General features: G+C 33.2%; 1 protein-coding gene across 1 annotated transcript; it reads right to left on the minus strand.

Moving 5' to 3' along the window:
- Nucleotides 1-1,280: 1,280 nt before the first annotated feature.
- LOC115877087 (pre-mRNA-processing factor 40 homolog A) lies at nt 1,281-17,857 on the minus strand. The gene is made up of 15 exons (XM_030893166.1): nt 17,667-17,857; nt 17,508-17,576; nt 17,134-17,343; nt 16,930-17,069; nt 15,143-15,237; nt 14,996-15,085; nt 13,090-13,307; nt 9,745-9,909; nt 9,137-9,316; nt 8,951-9,076; nt 8,554-8,716; nt 8,236-8,465; nt 5,491-5,685; nt 4,108-4,353; nt 1,281-1,538 (listed from the first exon to the last, which is right to left on the minus strand). Exons 1-15 carry the CDS (start codon nt 17,667-17,669, stop codon nt 1,416-1,418), a joined length of 2,253 nt encoding a protein of 750 aa, XP_030749026.1. The 5' UTR covers nt 17,670-17,857; the 3' UTR covers nt 1,281-1,415.
- Between the last annotated feature and the right edge of the window lie 169 nt (nt 17,858-18,026).

Raw genomic sequence — 18,026 nt, forward strand, 5'->3', positions numbered from 1 at the left:
TATTGTTTTAGCTAATTCGCCAGTCGTTGAGTCGCCTATCGGGAAGAAATAATGATTGAATAATAGACAGATTATTCGTTTTGCATCTACAAATAATTAAATTTATTTGCTGTTATTTGAATTTTCTTTTGTTTGAGTTTAAAGTTAAAATACGTTAGACAGTAAATATTATATACGTACATTGTACATATATATTATGTAATACATACGTTTTTTTAGTTTTTTTTTTCATATTTTTGATTCTGTTGCCTACCCTACTGTAAATGGTACTGCACGCCACTGCTTATGACTGACAAAGCACATAGAAAATTTTGTATAAAAAAATATGGATATTGTGACGGATAAAAAAATCCGCAGCTTATGAAGACTTTGCCTTCTACTTATTTGAGAAATAGTCAATCTGTTAGTTTTAAGTTACACGCACACTGGTGCGATCACGATCACGATCAGGGCAGCGATAATATGAGCGATCATTTAGCACACACCAACGCGTTCACGTTCACCGCTGTACCTATATGTAGTGCGCCATCCTGTAGGTACACATAGGTACAAATTAAAAATGTGAATTATGTATACCGAAAAAAAAACATTCTTAAATATTTACCTACAATATTTAAACTTAAACAATAAAAATGTATACATATGTACTATCCAATCCAATTGCAACTCCAATTTAATATATAAATATAAATCATATAGAATTTTGTGTATTTTTACAGCCTTAATTAGCTGCTCTGTTAACTCCATTTCTAAATTGCAACAAGAAAAAACACACAAAATAACGGAAAATTCCTATCAGTTGGGTCGCGATCACGCGATCAAACTCGACAAGTTGAATCTGATCGCCACGGCAGAATACAACGCCGCCAGGCCGCTTGGTCTCCAAAACTCGATCGCGCCAATGTGAAACGACTCATATGTATTCTTCAGCAACTTTTGGCCGCGGCCGCGTGGAGATCGTGATCGCACCAGTGTGCGTACAGCTTTAAGGTTGCCTCAGTAGGAGTTCTTGGGAAATGGGCTGCCAACTGTCTTTCCATCCTTTGGAGGTCTTCTTGGCTGTCTCTTACCCACACAACCAAGTTTCCCAAAAGCTATGCGCGGTAGCCTGTTTTCTTCCATCCTTTGTCCTCCCGAACCTTTGTCTGTATGAACATGAACATCTCATACAGTAGAAAAATTTAAGAACCTCTTTTAGAAAAAAAAAACACTAGACAAAGTCTTAAAAAGTACTAATTACATAATTTTGTGAAGGATCTGTGTGAACAAAAACAATTGTACCATGTAGATATACCTTATATATTTTGAAAAATAATGTAAAGAAACTTGTACATGAGTATACAGGCAGTATTAAAAAAAACCTTAATATTTCTCTATATGTACGTACTTTCTAATACTCTTTTTTTAAACAGTTTTTAGTCACTCTCGTCTTTAAGTTTAGCCAGTAATAACGCACGCTGTTTTTCCAATTCACCCTCACTTATTTCGCCACCTCGTGCATCGTTGTCTGGCTGGCGGTACTTTTCAGAAGGAGTACTCTGACAACAAAAAATCAATATAGTGCAAAGATATAGGGACAGGGAGAATGAGCGTGATATTCTAACCATGGTGGTTGCCAATGACTAAAGAATATAAGGACATGTAACGCCCCTATACGGGCTGCAGCAGAATTTGTGACCTTAGAGACCTTTCTTTTGGTGGCAAACAATGAGTCATCATTTGTACACCAGCAACAATTTTAGCGATTTTTAATAGTTTGTGTGTAGTAAACTTTGTATAAACTTTATTATAATGGTGATTAGTTGTTCAGCTTTCAAGTGTAAAAGCAACAGCGATAAGAAAGAGCCAGGAGTTACGTTTCATAGGTAAATAAACAGCTTACTCCAACTTTTTAGCGTTTTCTTATTGAATTCCGATAATTATTCTTCAATTTCAATTAACATCTATATGTACTTGATATGTGCTATACGTCGATACTAGTTTTGTACCTTTTGTTAACATTTTAATACGTTTTTTTCGTAATTAATTAGGAGGATGCACCATAGGCGTAGTCAAAACAATTATCAAAAAAAATATATATTGCTTCAAACAGCTAAGTTAAGAAAAATATGTGCCACGGCACTGTTTGGTGACATCGGCACAATTTGCTCTCGGGTGTTATTTGTCCTTGGATTCTTTAGTTATTGGTGGTAGCCATGTTCGCGCTTAGGTCTATACAGGACGTTCAGAAAGTAATCATGAATGTAAGTTCTCGACGGTAATCTTTAGTTTAATCTTAACAATATTGCTTAATGTTATTTAGACCTAAGGTAATAATAAGAACCCTAACAAAACAAGGAATAGACATGCCTTATACAGGGCGAGTCTGAAATAAGTGGAAAATTTGGATTTTTTTTTTAGTTTTTAGTTAAAAACCATAATTTCTTGATTATATGGCAATATAGGTAGTAGATTAAATTTACCAGAAGAAAAACCCAGAAAAGATACTGTGGTTCTCAAAATTTAACCAAAAAATGTTTTTTTGGGGAAATTTTCAAAGTAAAATAACAATTTTCGAGTTATTTGAAAAACGGTAAAGAGAAAATATGTTTCTTTTATCGAGATCTACCAGCCCTGAAAAAATTGTACTTATTTAAGACTCACCCTGTATAGGAACTCTTGCCAATATACAGGGTGGTCCGAACTGTATTCCGGGAATTTCGGCAGCATATTCTGCACATAAAAATAAGTAAAAAAGTTTGTATAGTGTATGTCCTATATTGCTTAGTTTTTGGGATACAGGGTGTAGAAGTTTCATTTTTATTTTAATTTTTTCTATATAATTTCTGAAGTAACGATAAAAATTGGTGAAATTGGGAGTTTTTTGACATGAGAAATTTGATTTTGATGTCAATATGATTCATACTTGTAGAGGGCGCCACTTACATATTTTTTAACTGGTTTGAAGCGTAATAACTTTTTGTCCGTACCTAAACTACCGAGCGAAAAAATATACATCTCTGTGATTTTTTACGTAAAAAATATCTCTTTGTAAAAATCGCTTCGAGCAACCCTTCTTAAGCTATTTAGAATTGAAATAGTAAATGCATGTCATTATTGACGAAAAATAAACACGTTGAGTAGATAGTTATTTCACTGAAATAATAAATTTGGGAAATTTTTATTTTTTTAAATTAATCATAAATTTTTGTGCAAAAAATGATGATAAAACAGTTTCTGTTGAACATTTGGCACAAAAACATTTCAAATTTATGATTTGAGTCTAATAACTATTTAGTCAACATGTTTAATTTATGTCAATGATGACAGGTATTGATAATTTCTATTCCAAATATCTCGAAAACCATTACTCGTAACGGCTTTTACCTTTTTCACGTAAACAACGTCGTAAATGTATATTTTTTTACTCAAACCAGTTAAGAAATATGTAGGTGGCGCCCTCTACAAGTAGAAGTCATTTTGACATCAAAATCACATTTCTCAAGTCAAAAAAATTCCGGACACCATTTTTTTCCCAAACATTGACGTTACATCAGAAATTATTTGTAAAAAATCGAAAACTTCTACACCCTGTATCTCCAAAACTAGACATTTTAGAACATACATTTATACAAACTTTTTTACTTATTTTTATCTGCAGAATATGCTACCGAAGTTTCCGGAATACAGTTCGGACCACCCTGTATACAAACAAGTCAAAGCAAGAGTAATGATATATAAAACAACCCCAAAGTTCCCAACTCGCAAAGGAGTATAACAGGCAGCCGCGATATCCCACAGCAACACTAGAAGAAATCTTCCATCAACTAGACTGGACCAAAATAGGATTGAAAATAGAGATGGAGAATATCTTGTGTCTATAATGGCGGCCACCATGGCATAAGAACATTTTTCGTTGCGCACTCGTAGAAGCTCATTCTCCCCACCCCTATATCTCTGATATAGTACAAAGTAAAGCGAAAGAAACCAGAAAAATAACTTAGTTTGTAATATATATTTTAAGACTCTCTAATAAATAACAATTAAAAAGCATATAATAATATGTTAATTGGTTAAGATTAAAGTTAATAAATTATAACAGGGGTTTTAAAAATGTCATGAACTCACAGATCGACTCCTCTTCTTATGCTTCTTCTTCGATTTCTTCTTTTTACTGCTGACGTACTCCTGCTCGCTGTCCTGCGATTCGGGCGTGGCACTTTTAGCTTTGTGTTTCGATTTTTTGTATTTTTCTTTCTCCGCTTCAGAATCGCTAGAGCTGGTCGATCGGTATTTTTTGTTTTTCTTCTTTTTCGATTTTTTTGAGCGCGAGTGATGATGGGAACAACTTTCTTCCATCTCGTGTTGAAATTCCTATTTTTTTAAACAAGTGTTTCAATAGTCAAACTGGCAAAATTACCTCCGGCGGTATAGACAATAATTGACGAAAGCAAGACCGCCGTTAGACGGTTTTATATACTTATGTATTTATTAAAATAAATACCGCCGAACAACGAGGTAAATTTTTCAAGCACGGCGATTGTTGCTAAATATCTAAAAAAATACCGCCGGTATACTTTTTAAAATACAAACATATCGCCGGTATACTTTTTAAAATGCATACATACCGCCGGTATACTTTTTAAAATGCAGAGATACCGCCGGTATATTCTTTAAAACTATAAAAATGCCGCCGATTTTACCCAATTTTATATGTATTGTTTTTCCCAACATAATTTCCGCGGTTAAGTACTGGTGTCAAAATAGAACCACATTTCCTGCATACAAAAATAAATATTATTGACATTTTGGATGCTAAATAAGAAAGCAATGAACTCGTGTTGAACTTCCTATTTTTTAAACAACGAAGTGTTTTAATAGATAAACTGGCTAAATTACCGCCGGCGGTATAGACAAATGACGAAAGCAAGACCGCCGTTAGACGATTTTATATATTTATTAACATGAATACCGCCGAACAACGAGGTAATTTTTCAAGCAAGGCGGGTGCTGCTAAATATATAAAAAAATACCGCCGGTATAATTTTTAAAATACATACATACCGCCGGTATTTTTTTTTGAATATAGAAATACCGCCGACTTTACCAAATTTTATGTTATTCTTACTAAAATTGGAGGGACTCAAAACAGTAATGGTTTGGCAGTTGGTGGACCGTAGGTAAATGTCTGTCTAGCTATAGCTAGACCAGGTTAAGTTCAAACAGCCGTCAATGACAAATTAATTCAACTTTTCACAGGAATTAACAGACAGAGAAATATCATACCGCTGGATGTCGGAATATTTTGTATACACTAACAATACCGCCGGCGGTTTTTTAGCTAGTGTGTTAATAAAAACAAACCTAGCATCGAAATACAATTGCTAAATTTCAGACAGGTGATTCCGCATCAAAAAATGCGAAAACAGTTCCCATAAACATGGATCTGGAAATGCGTAATTTTAAAGATACAGGAAATTTTTTAAGGAAGAACCCTATTTGTATATTTACCTTGTATATTCTTTGCTTTTCAACCTCACTTTCAATAGCCAAATATTCCTCCTCGTTCTCAATTTTCTGTTTAATTGTTTCCCAAGGTTGTTCGAAATCCACGTTCAAATCTTTGAGCAGGTTTTTCATGCCAGCCTCTAATTTCTTCATTCGTTTTGATTCCTCCTTGATTCTCTCTTTTTCTCGTATTTCAGCCTGAAAAAAAAAACAGGTCTTAAGTGTAAAAAATCTATTTATTTCTTACTGAAAAATACTTATATCGTCTTGGTTACGCTAACCATAAATACAGTCATAACATAGAAAATTATTTTCTTTTATCTATGGTCATAACTCCCTTGGCACATTATTAACGGGAATTAAGATGCCATAATTCCCTCTACCTTTTATAAGTAACAACCATGAAAACTTTCAAAATTAAACAAGGAAAAATTTGGAAATTAAAGAAGTAAAAATTTTCACGTAAAAAATAAATAAAATAAATAATGGCATCAACCAAACAGTACAAATTCCACACAATAATTATTCAATTTTGTGTTTACATTATACAGGGTGTTGTGTGACTGACGGGTGTTAATGATATTCTAATATTTAGAGGGATATTCTTGGACGTATTAACTAACATAATATTGTTATTTTGGCAAAAGTTTAAAACACTCTGTGGAATAGTTTAACAAAGCAAGGAATTTAAAAACCACTTTATCATCAAGGTACATCTTTTCTCGATAGTTTGTTTTTTGATTCATACCAATAGCTTCATTTTTATTGGAGATATTCGCTTTTGAAGAAGACACTAACGATTTACAGCAATTTTAGCAATAAAAGAATGCCTTTGCTTTTGGTATTAATCAACACACCCCTCAAAATAGTGTTTATGATTTTTGTCACGTCACTGTCATTGAAAAGTCATATTATTATTGTTTTTTTGGCAGTTACTCTAACAGAGATGGTTTTAAGTACAGAAGTTTTATCGGCTATTGAACATGATACAAATTAGTGATGGGAATACCGGTTCCACATGAGTCGCGTTACAGTAACGACCGTTCCAGAAAAAAAAACCGCGACAAAATACCGCTATTTTGTAATCGAGGTTCCGACTTCCACAGTATCGCGGTCCTCGCTTATGCAGTATTTCTGGCATTAGTTATCTACTCCCAACCAGTGTTATCAAGTTCTTACAATTGTACCAGCTGTTAAACCATTCGTGCCACGAACTTAGATAATGAACTTAATAGAACGCTTATGGAGAGCGGTGTTTACTTTATAGAAAATGGCCCTATATTTTTTAAAATTTTCGATGCTGAGAAATACAAAAATAAAATAAGTTAGTTAAACTAGAGTTAGTTGCTTGCGAAATTGATTACCTGTCGCTATAATGCTTTTGTTCATTATATTGCGGGAAGTAGCATTATATTTTAATTTTTAAAGAAATATCAAGGAATGACGTATTGTCTTTAACGGCTCATATTTATGTGTATTGCAACATAATATATTTAATGTTAAAATCAAGAACAAAGTCCAAACCACTGTCAAAAAAATTCTTTATTGGTGACTGGTTTCGGCCATTCCAGCCATCATAGGACCTTAAAAATAGATATAAACAATAAAACTTATATAAATGTATAAAAGCCAATAACATTTTTATTTTTTTGCTTTTACGTTACACCTTTCTAACAACGCTATTTTATACCATGCCTAGTACATACCAAAAAGCGCTATTTCGAAAGTAACGTAGCGACGGGAGCACCAACGCCAGTAGTCACCGACCAAATCGCGACAGGCGAAAACGAAACCCTAGAAGCGCTCCAGCAACTGCTGAAACGAAGTACGTCGCCGCCGAGGTCCAGCGTCGATAATCAGTTACAACAGTTACTTCTGTTCGCGACAGGGAACTAAAACTCTAGGAGCGCGACGGCTGGAGCGAAGTAGGTCGCCGCAAAGATCGAGCGTCGATGCCCAGTTACAGCAGTTACTTCGGTTCGCGACAAGGAACTACAACTCTAGGAGCGCGACGGCTGGAGCGAACACGTCCCGATCGAGATCGCGCGGCGCTACGGACATACCAGTTAGAGATACTACTGTTGGCGACCGACGAAATCGCGACGGCTGGAGCTAAACACGTCGCTATGCGGTTACTACGGTTCGAGCTAACTTCAAAAGCGATTATAAATAATTTATTTGAAAATTATAAATAATTTATAATTTTGTCGTCATTATGATCGTCGTTCTTCAATAACAGGTTTCTGATTTGTTGTGGAGCGCGACACGACGTTACAAAAAAATACCGCTCCAAAATCGCGTTACTCAAATACCGACGCATCACTAATACAAATGAACTACTGGACTTAAAAACATTTTTGCTAGAGTTTCCGCCAACACAAACAATAATTTGACATTTCAATGACAGTGACATTACAAAAACAAAAAACAACTAGGTCACAGGTGTGTTGATGAGGACCAGAAGCAAAGACATGTTTTTAAAACTGAAATTGCTGTAGATCGTTACTCTCTTCTTCAAGATGGAATATTTTCAATAAAAATAAAGCTATTCAAATAAACCAAAAAATAAACTGTCAAGGAAAGATACACCTCGAGTATAAAGTGGTTTTAAAATACCTTACTTTGTTAAACCATTCTACAGGGTGTTTCAAACTTTCACCAAAATAACATTTTGTTTTTCTTTGTATAATAGACAGATGAGAATAATTTTTAACCGTTTAGTTATAAATAACTCGAATTTTAACTTACTTTTTCTAGTAATGAATTGTAAGTCAATTTCACATTGCCTGCATCTAGAGAAGCACTTCGTTTATCCTCGCAAATAACGGTTGCAAACTGATCAAAAGTGGTGGAGGCTTTTACTTCAAATTCTTTTTCTCTTAAAATTTCCTTGATTATCTTCTTTTCATCGTGGAATCGCGATTTCAAATCTTCTACGTAAAATTTGAATAAATCTAAGGGTGTTGATCCAGACTGACCTATAATTAAATATCTAATAAAATCCTTTTTATCATTATTTTTTTTGTGACACCCTGTATTAAATTAAATACATAATATAATTTATACCTAACATTGCTGAAAATCGAATATCAGCAGATATAATCGGATATAGTTCTACCCACAGCGACATTGAGGTTAGCTTTCCTTCCTCGTGCAAGTGATCCAATAAAGCCAAAAATTGATCCCTATTCTTCCTGTACTGGCGTTTATGTCTTCGCTTTTCTCTCTCCTGCAAATAAAAACTATGTATTATAAGAAAAAGTCTTATATACAGAGTGTGCCAAAAAGTTAACAAACAAATGGAAATTTTATTAACGAATTAGTGAAACAAATATTTATTAACCCTTCAGAGCTTTTTTTAATCCTGAGCATCAAAAAAGAAACGTTACACACCAATTTGATGCTGTACAAATTCGGCACAAATTTTTTGGCACATCCTGTATAAATAATAGGTTATATTTACCCTTTCTTCGAAATATTCTTTCTCCAGGACCCTTATATGTTCTTCAAAAACAATCAAGGCGTCCTCCTTGTCCATCGCTAGTAGATTGACATCATTTTTAAATGCATTATTGTCCAATAACATAACCTGAAATTTATTTGTAATTTTTTATGGTCTTGTGTAATATAAATTCTGAATAAATAGTACTTGCGCTTCGCTCCAAGTGGTGTCGTAATTGATTTTTGTCATGCTGTCTAGAACCTCAGATAATTTCTTCATGTTTCGCTTTTTCAATGTTTTTGCTTCTTCTTTTTCACGTTTGGCTAGTGCAAAAACTACATCGTCGTAAATATCTCTACGGTCAGAGTCTCCAACGTTCTGCCATATCTAAAAACACACAAATACCATACTATCGAAAAAAAAATGCGTCAAAGACGGCTGAGAAATGACAATCGATAATAATTTTATTAAGTGAGAATGTCAAAAGTTGACATATGATATGTCATTCTATTCAGAATGTCATTTTCTATCGAATAAAGTAAAAAAATACCGAGGGTGCCATTTAAAAATCAAAGAAGTGCCAAAAATAATTGAATACGTCAATCAATCCTAATTTTAGTCATATACTAACATACCAAATCTCGTTTTTTTATCTAAAAAAATAAAAAATTGTAGGGGTGAACCACTTTTGAGACGCACCCGGTATAAAAAGAATTATTAAAGGCATAAATATATAATTCCCTTCCATGAAAAATATTAATAAACTTTTGCATTTTTAGAATGCTTACAACTATATAATTAGGAAATTATCATACTTCTAGATGTCCAAACATTTCGTCGCACTTATAATACTTTACAGTGGAAGCCATTTTGTCCGAATTGGTTAAAAATTCTTCTAATTGCTCCTTAGATCTTTTAGCCTTGATTCTTTGTTCTTCCTTCTCATCTTTTTGTTTCTGCGTTTTATAAGCATTAAAAACCTACAGACAACAAAAATTATGTATTTCTTACTATCAAAGAATTAATGAATTTTCCAATGACTAGAGAATACAAGAACCAATAATTATGCTGGGAATAACCAACAAAGACAATGGCCAACAATGGCAATTGGAAATGGTTGAATAAGCTGAAAATGCTGATGATGAATGATGACACAAAGTTTGCTACACAAAACAAAACTATTAAAAATAGCTAAAATTATCCCTTCTGTCACCTCCCACGTTTGGCACCAAAAAAAATGGCGTCCTATAATTTAATATCACAGATTTTGAGCGTTACGCGTCCTTGTATTCTTTAGTCAATGGAACTATAATATTTGAATGTAATTAAACAGCCGTTAAACGGTAGCCTACTAAAATGCCGTTAATAGATATTATAACGTCGTTGATGTCGGCGAAAAGTAATGCCTAGCGAAAGGCATTTTGTGAGCACTTGTAGCTCCGTGACTGAGGCTATTGCTTCGTGAGCTTAAAGGTCCGTGGTTCAAATCTCACGCTGGACCAAGACCTTTTTATATTTTTTTTTGCTTTTTGGCGGGTTGGTTAGCGTGGTTATTTGAAGGGTGTTAATTCATTGGTTAGTGGGTTATTTGGTGGGGTTGGTTGGTTTTTACTAATTTATATGTTTTTTATATTTTTTTACGAGTGTCGAGGTTAGTTGCGTTGGTTAAGTTGGTTATTTGGTGGGGTGGATAGCGTTGGTTAGTCCCATAGACTTAAAATAAAATATAGACGACACTATTTACATCTCAACGCGGACAAACAACCTTTTTTGTACACATGTTTACTTCTGGGTACAGTCGATCGAGCCTTCCTCATCCAGCCTATGTTGTCACGTCTTTAATATTATCAATATTTTTTTTCTTGTTATACACATATATTGAGATATTAATACTACAGTTTAATAAAGTAGGTTTTAATATTCCATAGATGTATTAAATAGTCCTTATACTACTAAATTATAAGTCGGATACTGTTTAATAAGGATAAGTTCTTTACAATATGACAACACCGATTAGAGGCGAGGGAGCCTATTCATTCATTTATTACCTTGTAGTACGTGTCGCACGTGTGCGGTAAAGCTTTGTTACCGCTATCTCCCCGGCTGTATTAGCGCATTTTCTTAGCTTGTAGTCCTTAAGTGTTTATTTTATTGACTTTTTCTGTTCAAAAACTATAAAATATGGTTCGCCAGTGCCAAATTTGCAAGAAATTTGACTTAAATAATCCGTTTAAGTCTCGAAACGACTTTTGACCGGTAGGCAACTCTCAATTTACCCATTGGCAGTCAGTGGCGTTGTTGTAAAAAGGCGCTTATTTAGATAATATTTTAGTAAAATGTAAAATCTGAATTTTTTCTTTTACATTACATTATTTACTTACTTACATTGTAACAAAATCATAATTATAACCCTGTTAATAATTAATAATGTTTTTATTAAAAATATATTCCGGTTTATTCTAAAATTATAAGAATTTTAAAATGATATTACATTATGAAACAATGTTTTTTAATATACCGGGTCGTCTCAAAAATGGCTCAACCCTATAACTGTTTTTATTTTTTCAGATAAAAAAACAGATTTGTATGTTAGTAGGTATATGACATAAATTAGGATTTATTGACGTATTCAATTGTTTTTGGTCTCTTCCTGTTTCACCGAAATGATTACATCTTTTGATTTTTAAAGGCACCCTCGGTATATTGCTACTTTATTCGATAAAAATGACACTCTGAATAGAATGACATATCATATGTCAACGTTTGACATTGTCGCTTAAAAACATATCCTATTTTAAATTTCAATCCAGTTTTTTCAATCCACTAAGTTTTAATCAAGGAGCCTTGGAAAAATAGTTTTGATCGTCTAATAGGTTTCGTGTCTTGTCTAGGCCGGTTAAAAGATGTACAAATCGTATTTTTAATCATACATATGTCAATTTTTTCAAATGGAACAAGGATGACTCATTAGCATATTTGGAAAAAGCATTTTTTATGAATATATTGATACCACACACTTGGTATTTCGAGTCAAATTGTCGTTATGAACCGCGTGTTACAATTACAATTAAACCATATGCGAAAATGTCAAAAGTTGACATATGATATGTCATTCTATTCAGAGTGTCATTTTCTATCGAATAAAGTAGAAATATACAGAGGGTGCCGTTTAAAAATTAAAAGTTATAGTCATTTCCGGTGAAACAGGAAGTGACCAAAAACAATTGAATGCGTCAATCAATCCTAATTTATTTCATATACTAACATACTAAATCTTGTTTTTTTATTTGAAAATATAAAAAAATTATGGGGGATGAGCCACTTTTGAGACGCACCCGGTATAATAAAGACAGTACCGAGTTAAATAAATGTAGTTTTTATTTTATCCACTTCCTATCACCTTCCTTGCTTTAATGGAACAGATTTATGTTTTCTCTAATTTACATAATAAGACATCACTTAACCAGAAAAAAAATTACAACAATCATATTTTTTTTTCTCTCCCTGTCGCCGATTCTATTATATCTGTGGAATAGATCCTGTTTTGATTAATATTAGGGGTTGTAAATGTTTGACTAAAATTAATAATTTATTATTAATTTCAAAAATTACCTAATTTCGATTATAAAATTTCTTCTATAACGTGTATTTTATTATTTTTATCCTTTTTGGACTCTAAATTGTTTTTTCTAAACTTTTATTTAAAAAACCTGTCCTAAATCTCAATAAAATATAAAAAAGTTTAAATACGATATATTTTTAATTTAATTATTATAGCTTCATTAAAATAAAAAAAATACCCGGCTATGATACGGAGAGTTCAGGTGTACTTGAGAAACGAAAGACAGTGTTGTGTTTCTCGGCAGAGTCGTCAGGGAACGACCGTTACGACAGAGACAACCTATCTATCGCTCGTGTCGCACTCGTTATAACCTAAAACAATAACACAACAATAACAAGACAGTGTCTGACCGCATGTTCCAGCTATTTATGAATGAGATGCTCAGTCTATATTTTATTTTAAGTCTATGGTTAGTCCTTATAAAATTTCTATATTTTATAAAGCCGTCAAGTGCGTCTCATCAACGACGTCATACCTATCAACGGCATTGTAGTAAGCTACCGTTTAACGGTAGTTTAAGTACAGCGATAATATTTACCTGCTTTTTTTCGTTTAACTTTTTAAAAGACTGGTATCTAGGATCGCTAGATATTATCTTGACGCACTGATCCCAGGAGGCGTTGGAAGGAATGTTTTTCTCTTTAAGTAAATCCTTGAATGCCTCCATCGCCTCTTTTTTATCTTTGAATACTCGCGGCTCTGGGATTGGTATTTTAGACTCTTTCGATTCGTGAATGGTTGCTTTAGAATTATCCTCTAGTTACATTAAAAACAGATCAGAAATGTTTAAAAACCACAATCAGAATATAAATACTATAGTTCGTACCAGTTAAACTTTTAGTCACGTGATTAAGCTTGACCGGCACAGCGTTGCCCACTTTTACACATTTTCTTTTAATCAAAATATTTTACGAAACAAAAATAAATTAATCATAAATGTATAAACAGTTATTATTTACGTCAACAAAATTCACCTTCTCAACAGCACTTAGGGACATAAGGGACTATTACTAACGCTTTCCCGTTCAAATTATTCTAATAAGGTTGCGCTGAGTTTTTTGCAATGGCTATTAAGCTATCTTGTACACTTCCTACTAAAAGAGGTTCTAAAAAGAACAATGTTCGACTGCAAAGTCTGCTAGTAATAATTTTTAAGCTTAAATTATCACAACACAATTCATTTAAACCAAAAACTCGTAATACAAAACTAAAGTATCTAAATGAACGACTATGTCAAGTAATAAATAAATAAATGTGGCAACTTGACATTTTTTACAGCATTGTTACCACCTGAATCTCAAGCGGGAAATTTAAATTCCAGATAGTCAGCCCGGCGCGGCGCCGGATATGTCCATGGTTGGTAACAATGAATTTAAAAGTCGCGCCCTCGATTATGTAACTAAAAGTTTAATTGGTTGTGACTAAAAGTTTAATTGGTATCGCTTATAGATTTCAAAATATCACTGGTCTGCAAAAAAAATTGCCCTGGCACCATTCCTGCCGATTCTTATGTAAAAAATCCAAATCCAAACGTTTTTTCAGTAATTCTTAAATAAATTATTAAAAATACAAAAACTGTCCTGAAATCAAAACTAAATTGGTTATTTACTGTAGATAGTCTGTACTTAGCTATAAATATGTTAATCGTAAATCATACAGGATGTTCAAAATTCTACGCCAAACTTTCTAAAATATAAAATATTTTTCTGTTTTTTTTTGTAAATGGAATACCCTGTATATTATTTCGACATTCAATGGAGAATTCATGCCTTCAAAAATTTTAATGATTTGGCAGATACACGCAGTATTATTTCAATACCAGGGAAAAATCATTGAATAGCTTTGACAAAAATTTACTATGGAACTGCGAATATCTGCGAAACCGTTAAAACTTTTAAAATACTCTAAATGCAAAAAATGTTCATTTTTTAATTCTCCATCTATTGAAAAAATAATATACAGCGTGTCCCGTTTAAAATAAAAAAGAAGAAAAATTATTTTATATTTTAGAAAGTTCGACGCAGAATTTTGAAGACCCTGTATGCTGTATGAATTAAGATTACGATATTTATAGCAAAGTAAGTACGATTTGTAGTAAATACCTAGTATAGTTTTGATTTCAGACGAATTAAGATTACGATATTTATAGCAAAGTATTTTTTTTAAAAAAGGCTGAAAAATATATATTTTTTATTTATTTATTAATATCTCTGAACTATCAAAACATATTTAATAACATCTTACGATTATGGAGAGTGATCAGAAAGGAAGCCAAAAATGCAATAATATACAGGGTGTTCCATTGTAGAAGTTAAAATATTTTCCTGAAATACATCCTAGTGCATTCTTTATGTTTACACTTCTTAATAAAAAATGGTAAGTTTTTTATTACAGGAACTATAGATGTCCAAAGCAATGTTGCAGAACCGTGTATAACAAATTACCTGGTCTAGGTGGTGGTGTTGGTATTGAAATTGCGGCCAATGTAGCTGCCATAGCGGCATCTAATGCACTACTCTTATTCCCTGGACTATCTAATAAGAAAATGAGTTAATTTAAAAAAAATTAAAACTGAACTTACGGGAACATACCTGTATTTGAACGACTAGGAGAGTTCCCACCTGACAGTGATGCCAATGGACTTGCAACTTCACTAGGTGTAACAGAAATGGGTTTTGGTTTAGACCTATAAAATACACATTGACAACTACGTTGGTAAAATATTCAAGTACATTGACCAAGCGGAAGCTCCAAGTGGAACGATAGTTTGTATTGAAATTAAATTTTGGGAGCATAATATGTTAGTGATGGGCAAAACTGTTATTTTTAGATAACAGTCGAAACTGTTATAGTTATTTATAAAAAAACAGCGTGAAAATAACAGGTTTCTTTATTTTATTGCTAAATATCTGAAAGAGTATGAGGCGGTCACCGCCAGGCGTATTAACGCAGTTGCAAGTTGCAACAATGACGTGCTCGGTGGTAGTATTTCCAGTTTGTTTACAAATAAGCGCTGTTTACAAATTGCGATATAGAAAATGCCAAAATGCCGCCACTCGTCTATACCTATACATTCCGATCTACCTACGGCCCTGCCCCTCGATCCGCCTTAATTGCATAGCAGTGTACAGGGTGCATCTCACTCGACGGGCGAGAAGCTCTTAGCAGACTCTTAGTTATGATTTTACCATTTGCGGTCAAAAAATAGCAATATAAGAAAATGTGTAGTATACTTTTATAAGTAAACCAACTACACACTAGAGTTCGAATTAATTTTACACTTAAATTTGCAAAGGAGAATTTCTACTTAGGTATTTACGGTATTTATTCTGAAAAATTATCTAAAACAACTTATGGCGTTATTCACCAACCTGTTTCGAACCTCCATCAACAATTGACCGATGCAGCAGCGTTTCTTTCCCACTCCTGTTATCTCGACCGCCAGGCGTTATGCCCGCAACTGTTTCAAAAAAGCTGCTTCTTTTATATCCTATTATTTTTAAGCTGTTGCAAGCCCAACACGACCATCGACCGATTTAGCTACGTTCGTCGCGCCGCCGTAGCGCATTCCCCACTCCGTGGTCTATTGTATCTCGCCGCCTGTATCGATGGTTGTCGAAATAATATCTTTTCCATCCATTCTAGTTGTTTTTTGGAATTGCTTCGAGCAGCATCGAATTTCGTGGCAGTGCAGAGCGCCGACTTCGTTTCACGAACTGTCGATCTCTACGTGTCGTTATTTTATATCTGTTATTTTTTATAAGTAATAACGGTTGCTTTATGTTATTTCTAAATAATTGTTATAAAATAACAGATAGTTAAATAACAACCCATCACTAGAAGAGACATTAACTCTCCACTGAATAATATACTGGGTGTTCCATTTAAAATAAAAGAATAACATGCTTTTAAAAATGACTAATGTTCAACATTAATTTTGTCCCAACCTGTATAGCTTTTCGGGTCAAATTTTAATTCAGTAACATACAATGGTTACCAAATTAAAATTATCATACCATGGTTATTTTAACTAATACTAATTCTGAGGCTATACAGGGTAAATTACAATTTAGGTAACTTTTATAGAAATTTAAAATGTATTTTTCTTTTAGAAAATGTCAAAAACTGTACATTTTAGGCATATATATATAATAAGACTCGCCTTTATTTTTTCCCTAGAATCTGAAAATCAACTAATATACCTATAGGGCGTTCCATTACAAAAAACACAACTCTGATGTGTAACTTTCTTTTGGGGATACCCTGTAGAACTCTTGTATTTTTAAAAAATGCCCCAAATTAATACAAATGCTCACTAAATTTTCTTGTCATTCTCCTTGAAGACTCCACCTGTTATGTAGATATAATATAAGCTTACTCTTCTAATAGAAGTTTTTTCTTTATCTCTTCCAGTTCCGGTGGTATAACCCATCTTGATTCTTTCGTAGTGACATTATGGTAATATATTTTACCATTATCTGCAGTATACTCTTTCCAAGGACACTGAGATAACAGAAGCTTAAAAAAATAGTTGTTTAAGTTAACTCACAACAATTAATAAGATTTATCGGTCTATATTTACTTCGCCGGGAGTTTTGAGACAGTCAGGTTTTTGCCAAGAGCTCTGTTTCGTTGCTGAGTTGTAATAGTAAGTTCTACCATCGGGTGCTTTGTGTTCTGTCCATTCCCCTTGAGATCCCCCTACACCAGTAGGCATAGCACCGAAACCAGGAGGGGGAACGCTAAACGGGGGAATAATGGGGGGAAAACTAGGCATGCCAGGTAACGATACCTAAAACAGAATGAAAATATTAAGACTTTCACAGCAAAATCTCCAAAAAGGTTGAAACTCTTTAAGAATACAGTTAAGACTAGAAAATTATTATTAAATTAAGTTTTGTATGAATGTTAGCATAATGAATTGCTACAATTGGTACTCTACAAAGTTAAATGTACCTGAGGCATTAAAGGTGGTGTACCTATTCCAGGAGGAGGAACAAATCCTTGAGGTGGTACTGAAGATTCCTACAACATAAATATATGAAGATTATTTAAAAATTATACAAAATTAATATAACCTAAAATTAATGCAATCAATAGAATAAAGTTACTTACCATACTGTTTATAGTTGTAACAAACACTAAAATTAAACTGCCATATAACTATTTTTGCAAATGATATTGTGGAAAGTCATTAGAAGTCCTTTAAGAAATCCAAATAAACATTTTTTCAATAAAAATTTCATAAAACCGGCATCAAGTTGATTTTTTATGAACCACAGAACATAGAATAAAAAATACAAGTCAAATGTCAGATGACAAATAGCCACAGATACCATTTATGTATAAAATACAATGCATTAACATTTAACATTCTGATTTTTTACCCATCCCTGTCTATGTCACAAAGACTTTCTGATCTTGGCAGCTGAAGCCCTTATTATTTTATATGATGTAGTTACATATCCACAACAT

This window comes from Sitophilus oryzae, unplaced genomic scaffold (assembly GCF_002938485.1).
Source record: "Sitophilus oryzae breed Bouriz unplaced genomic scaffold, Soryzae_2.0 scaffold_1442_pilon_pilon, whole genome shotgun sequence".
NCBI classification, from domain to species: Eukaryota; Metazoa; Arthropoda; class Insecta; order Coleoptera; family Curculionidae; genus Sitophilus; species Sitophilus oryzae.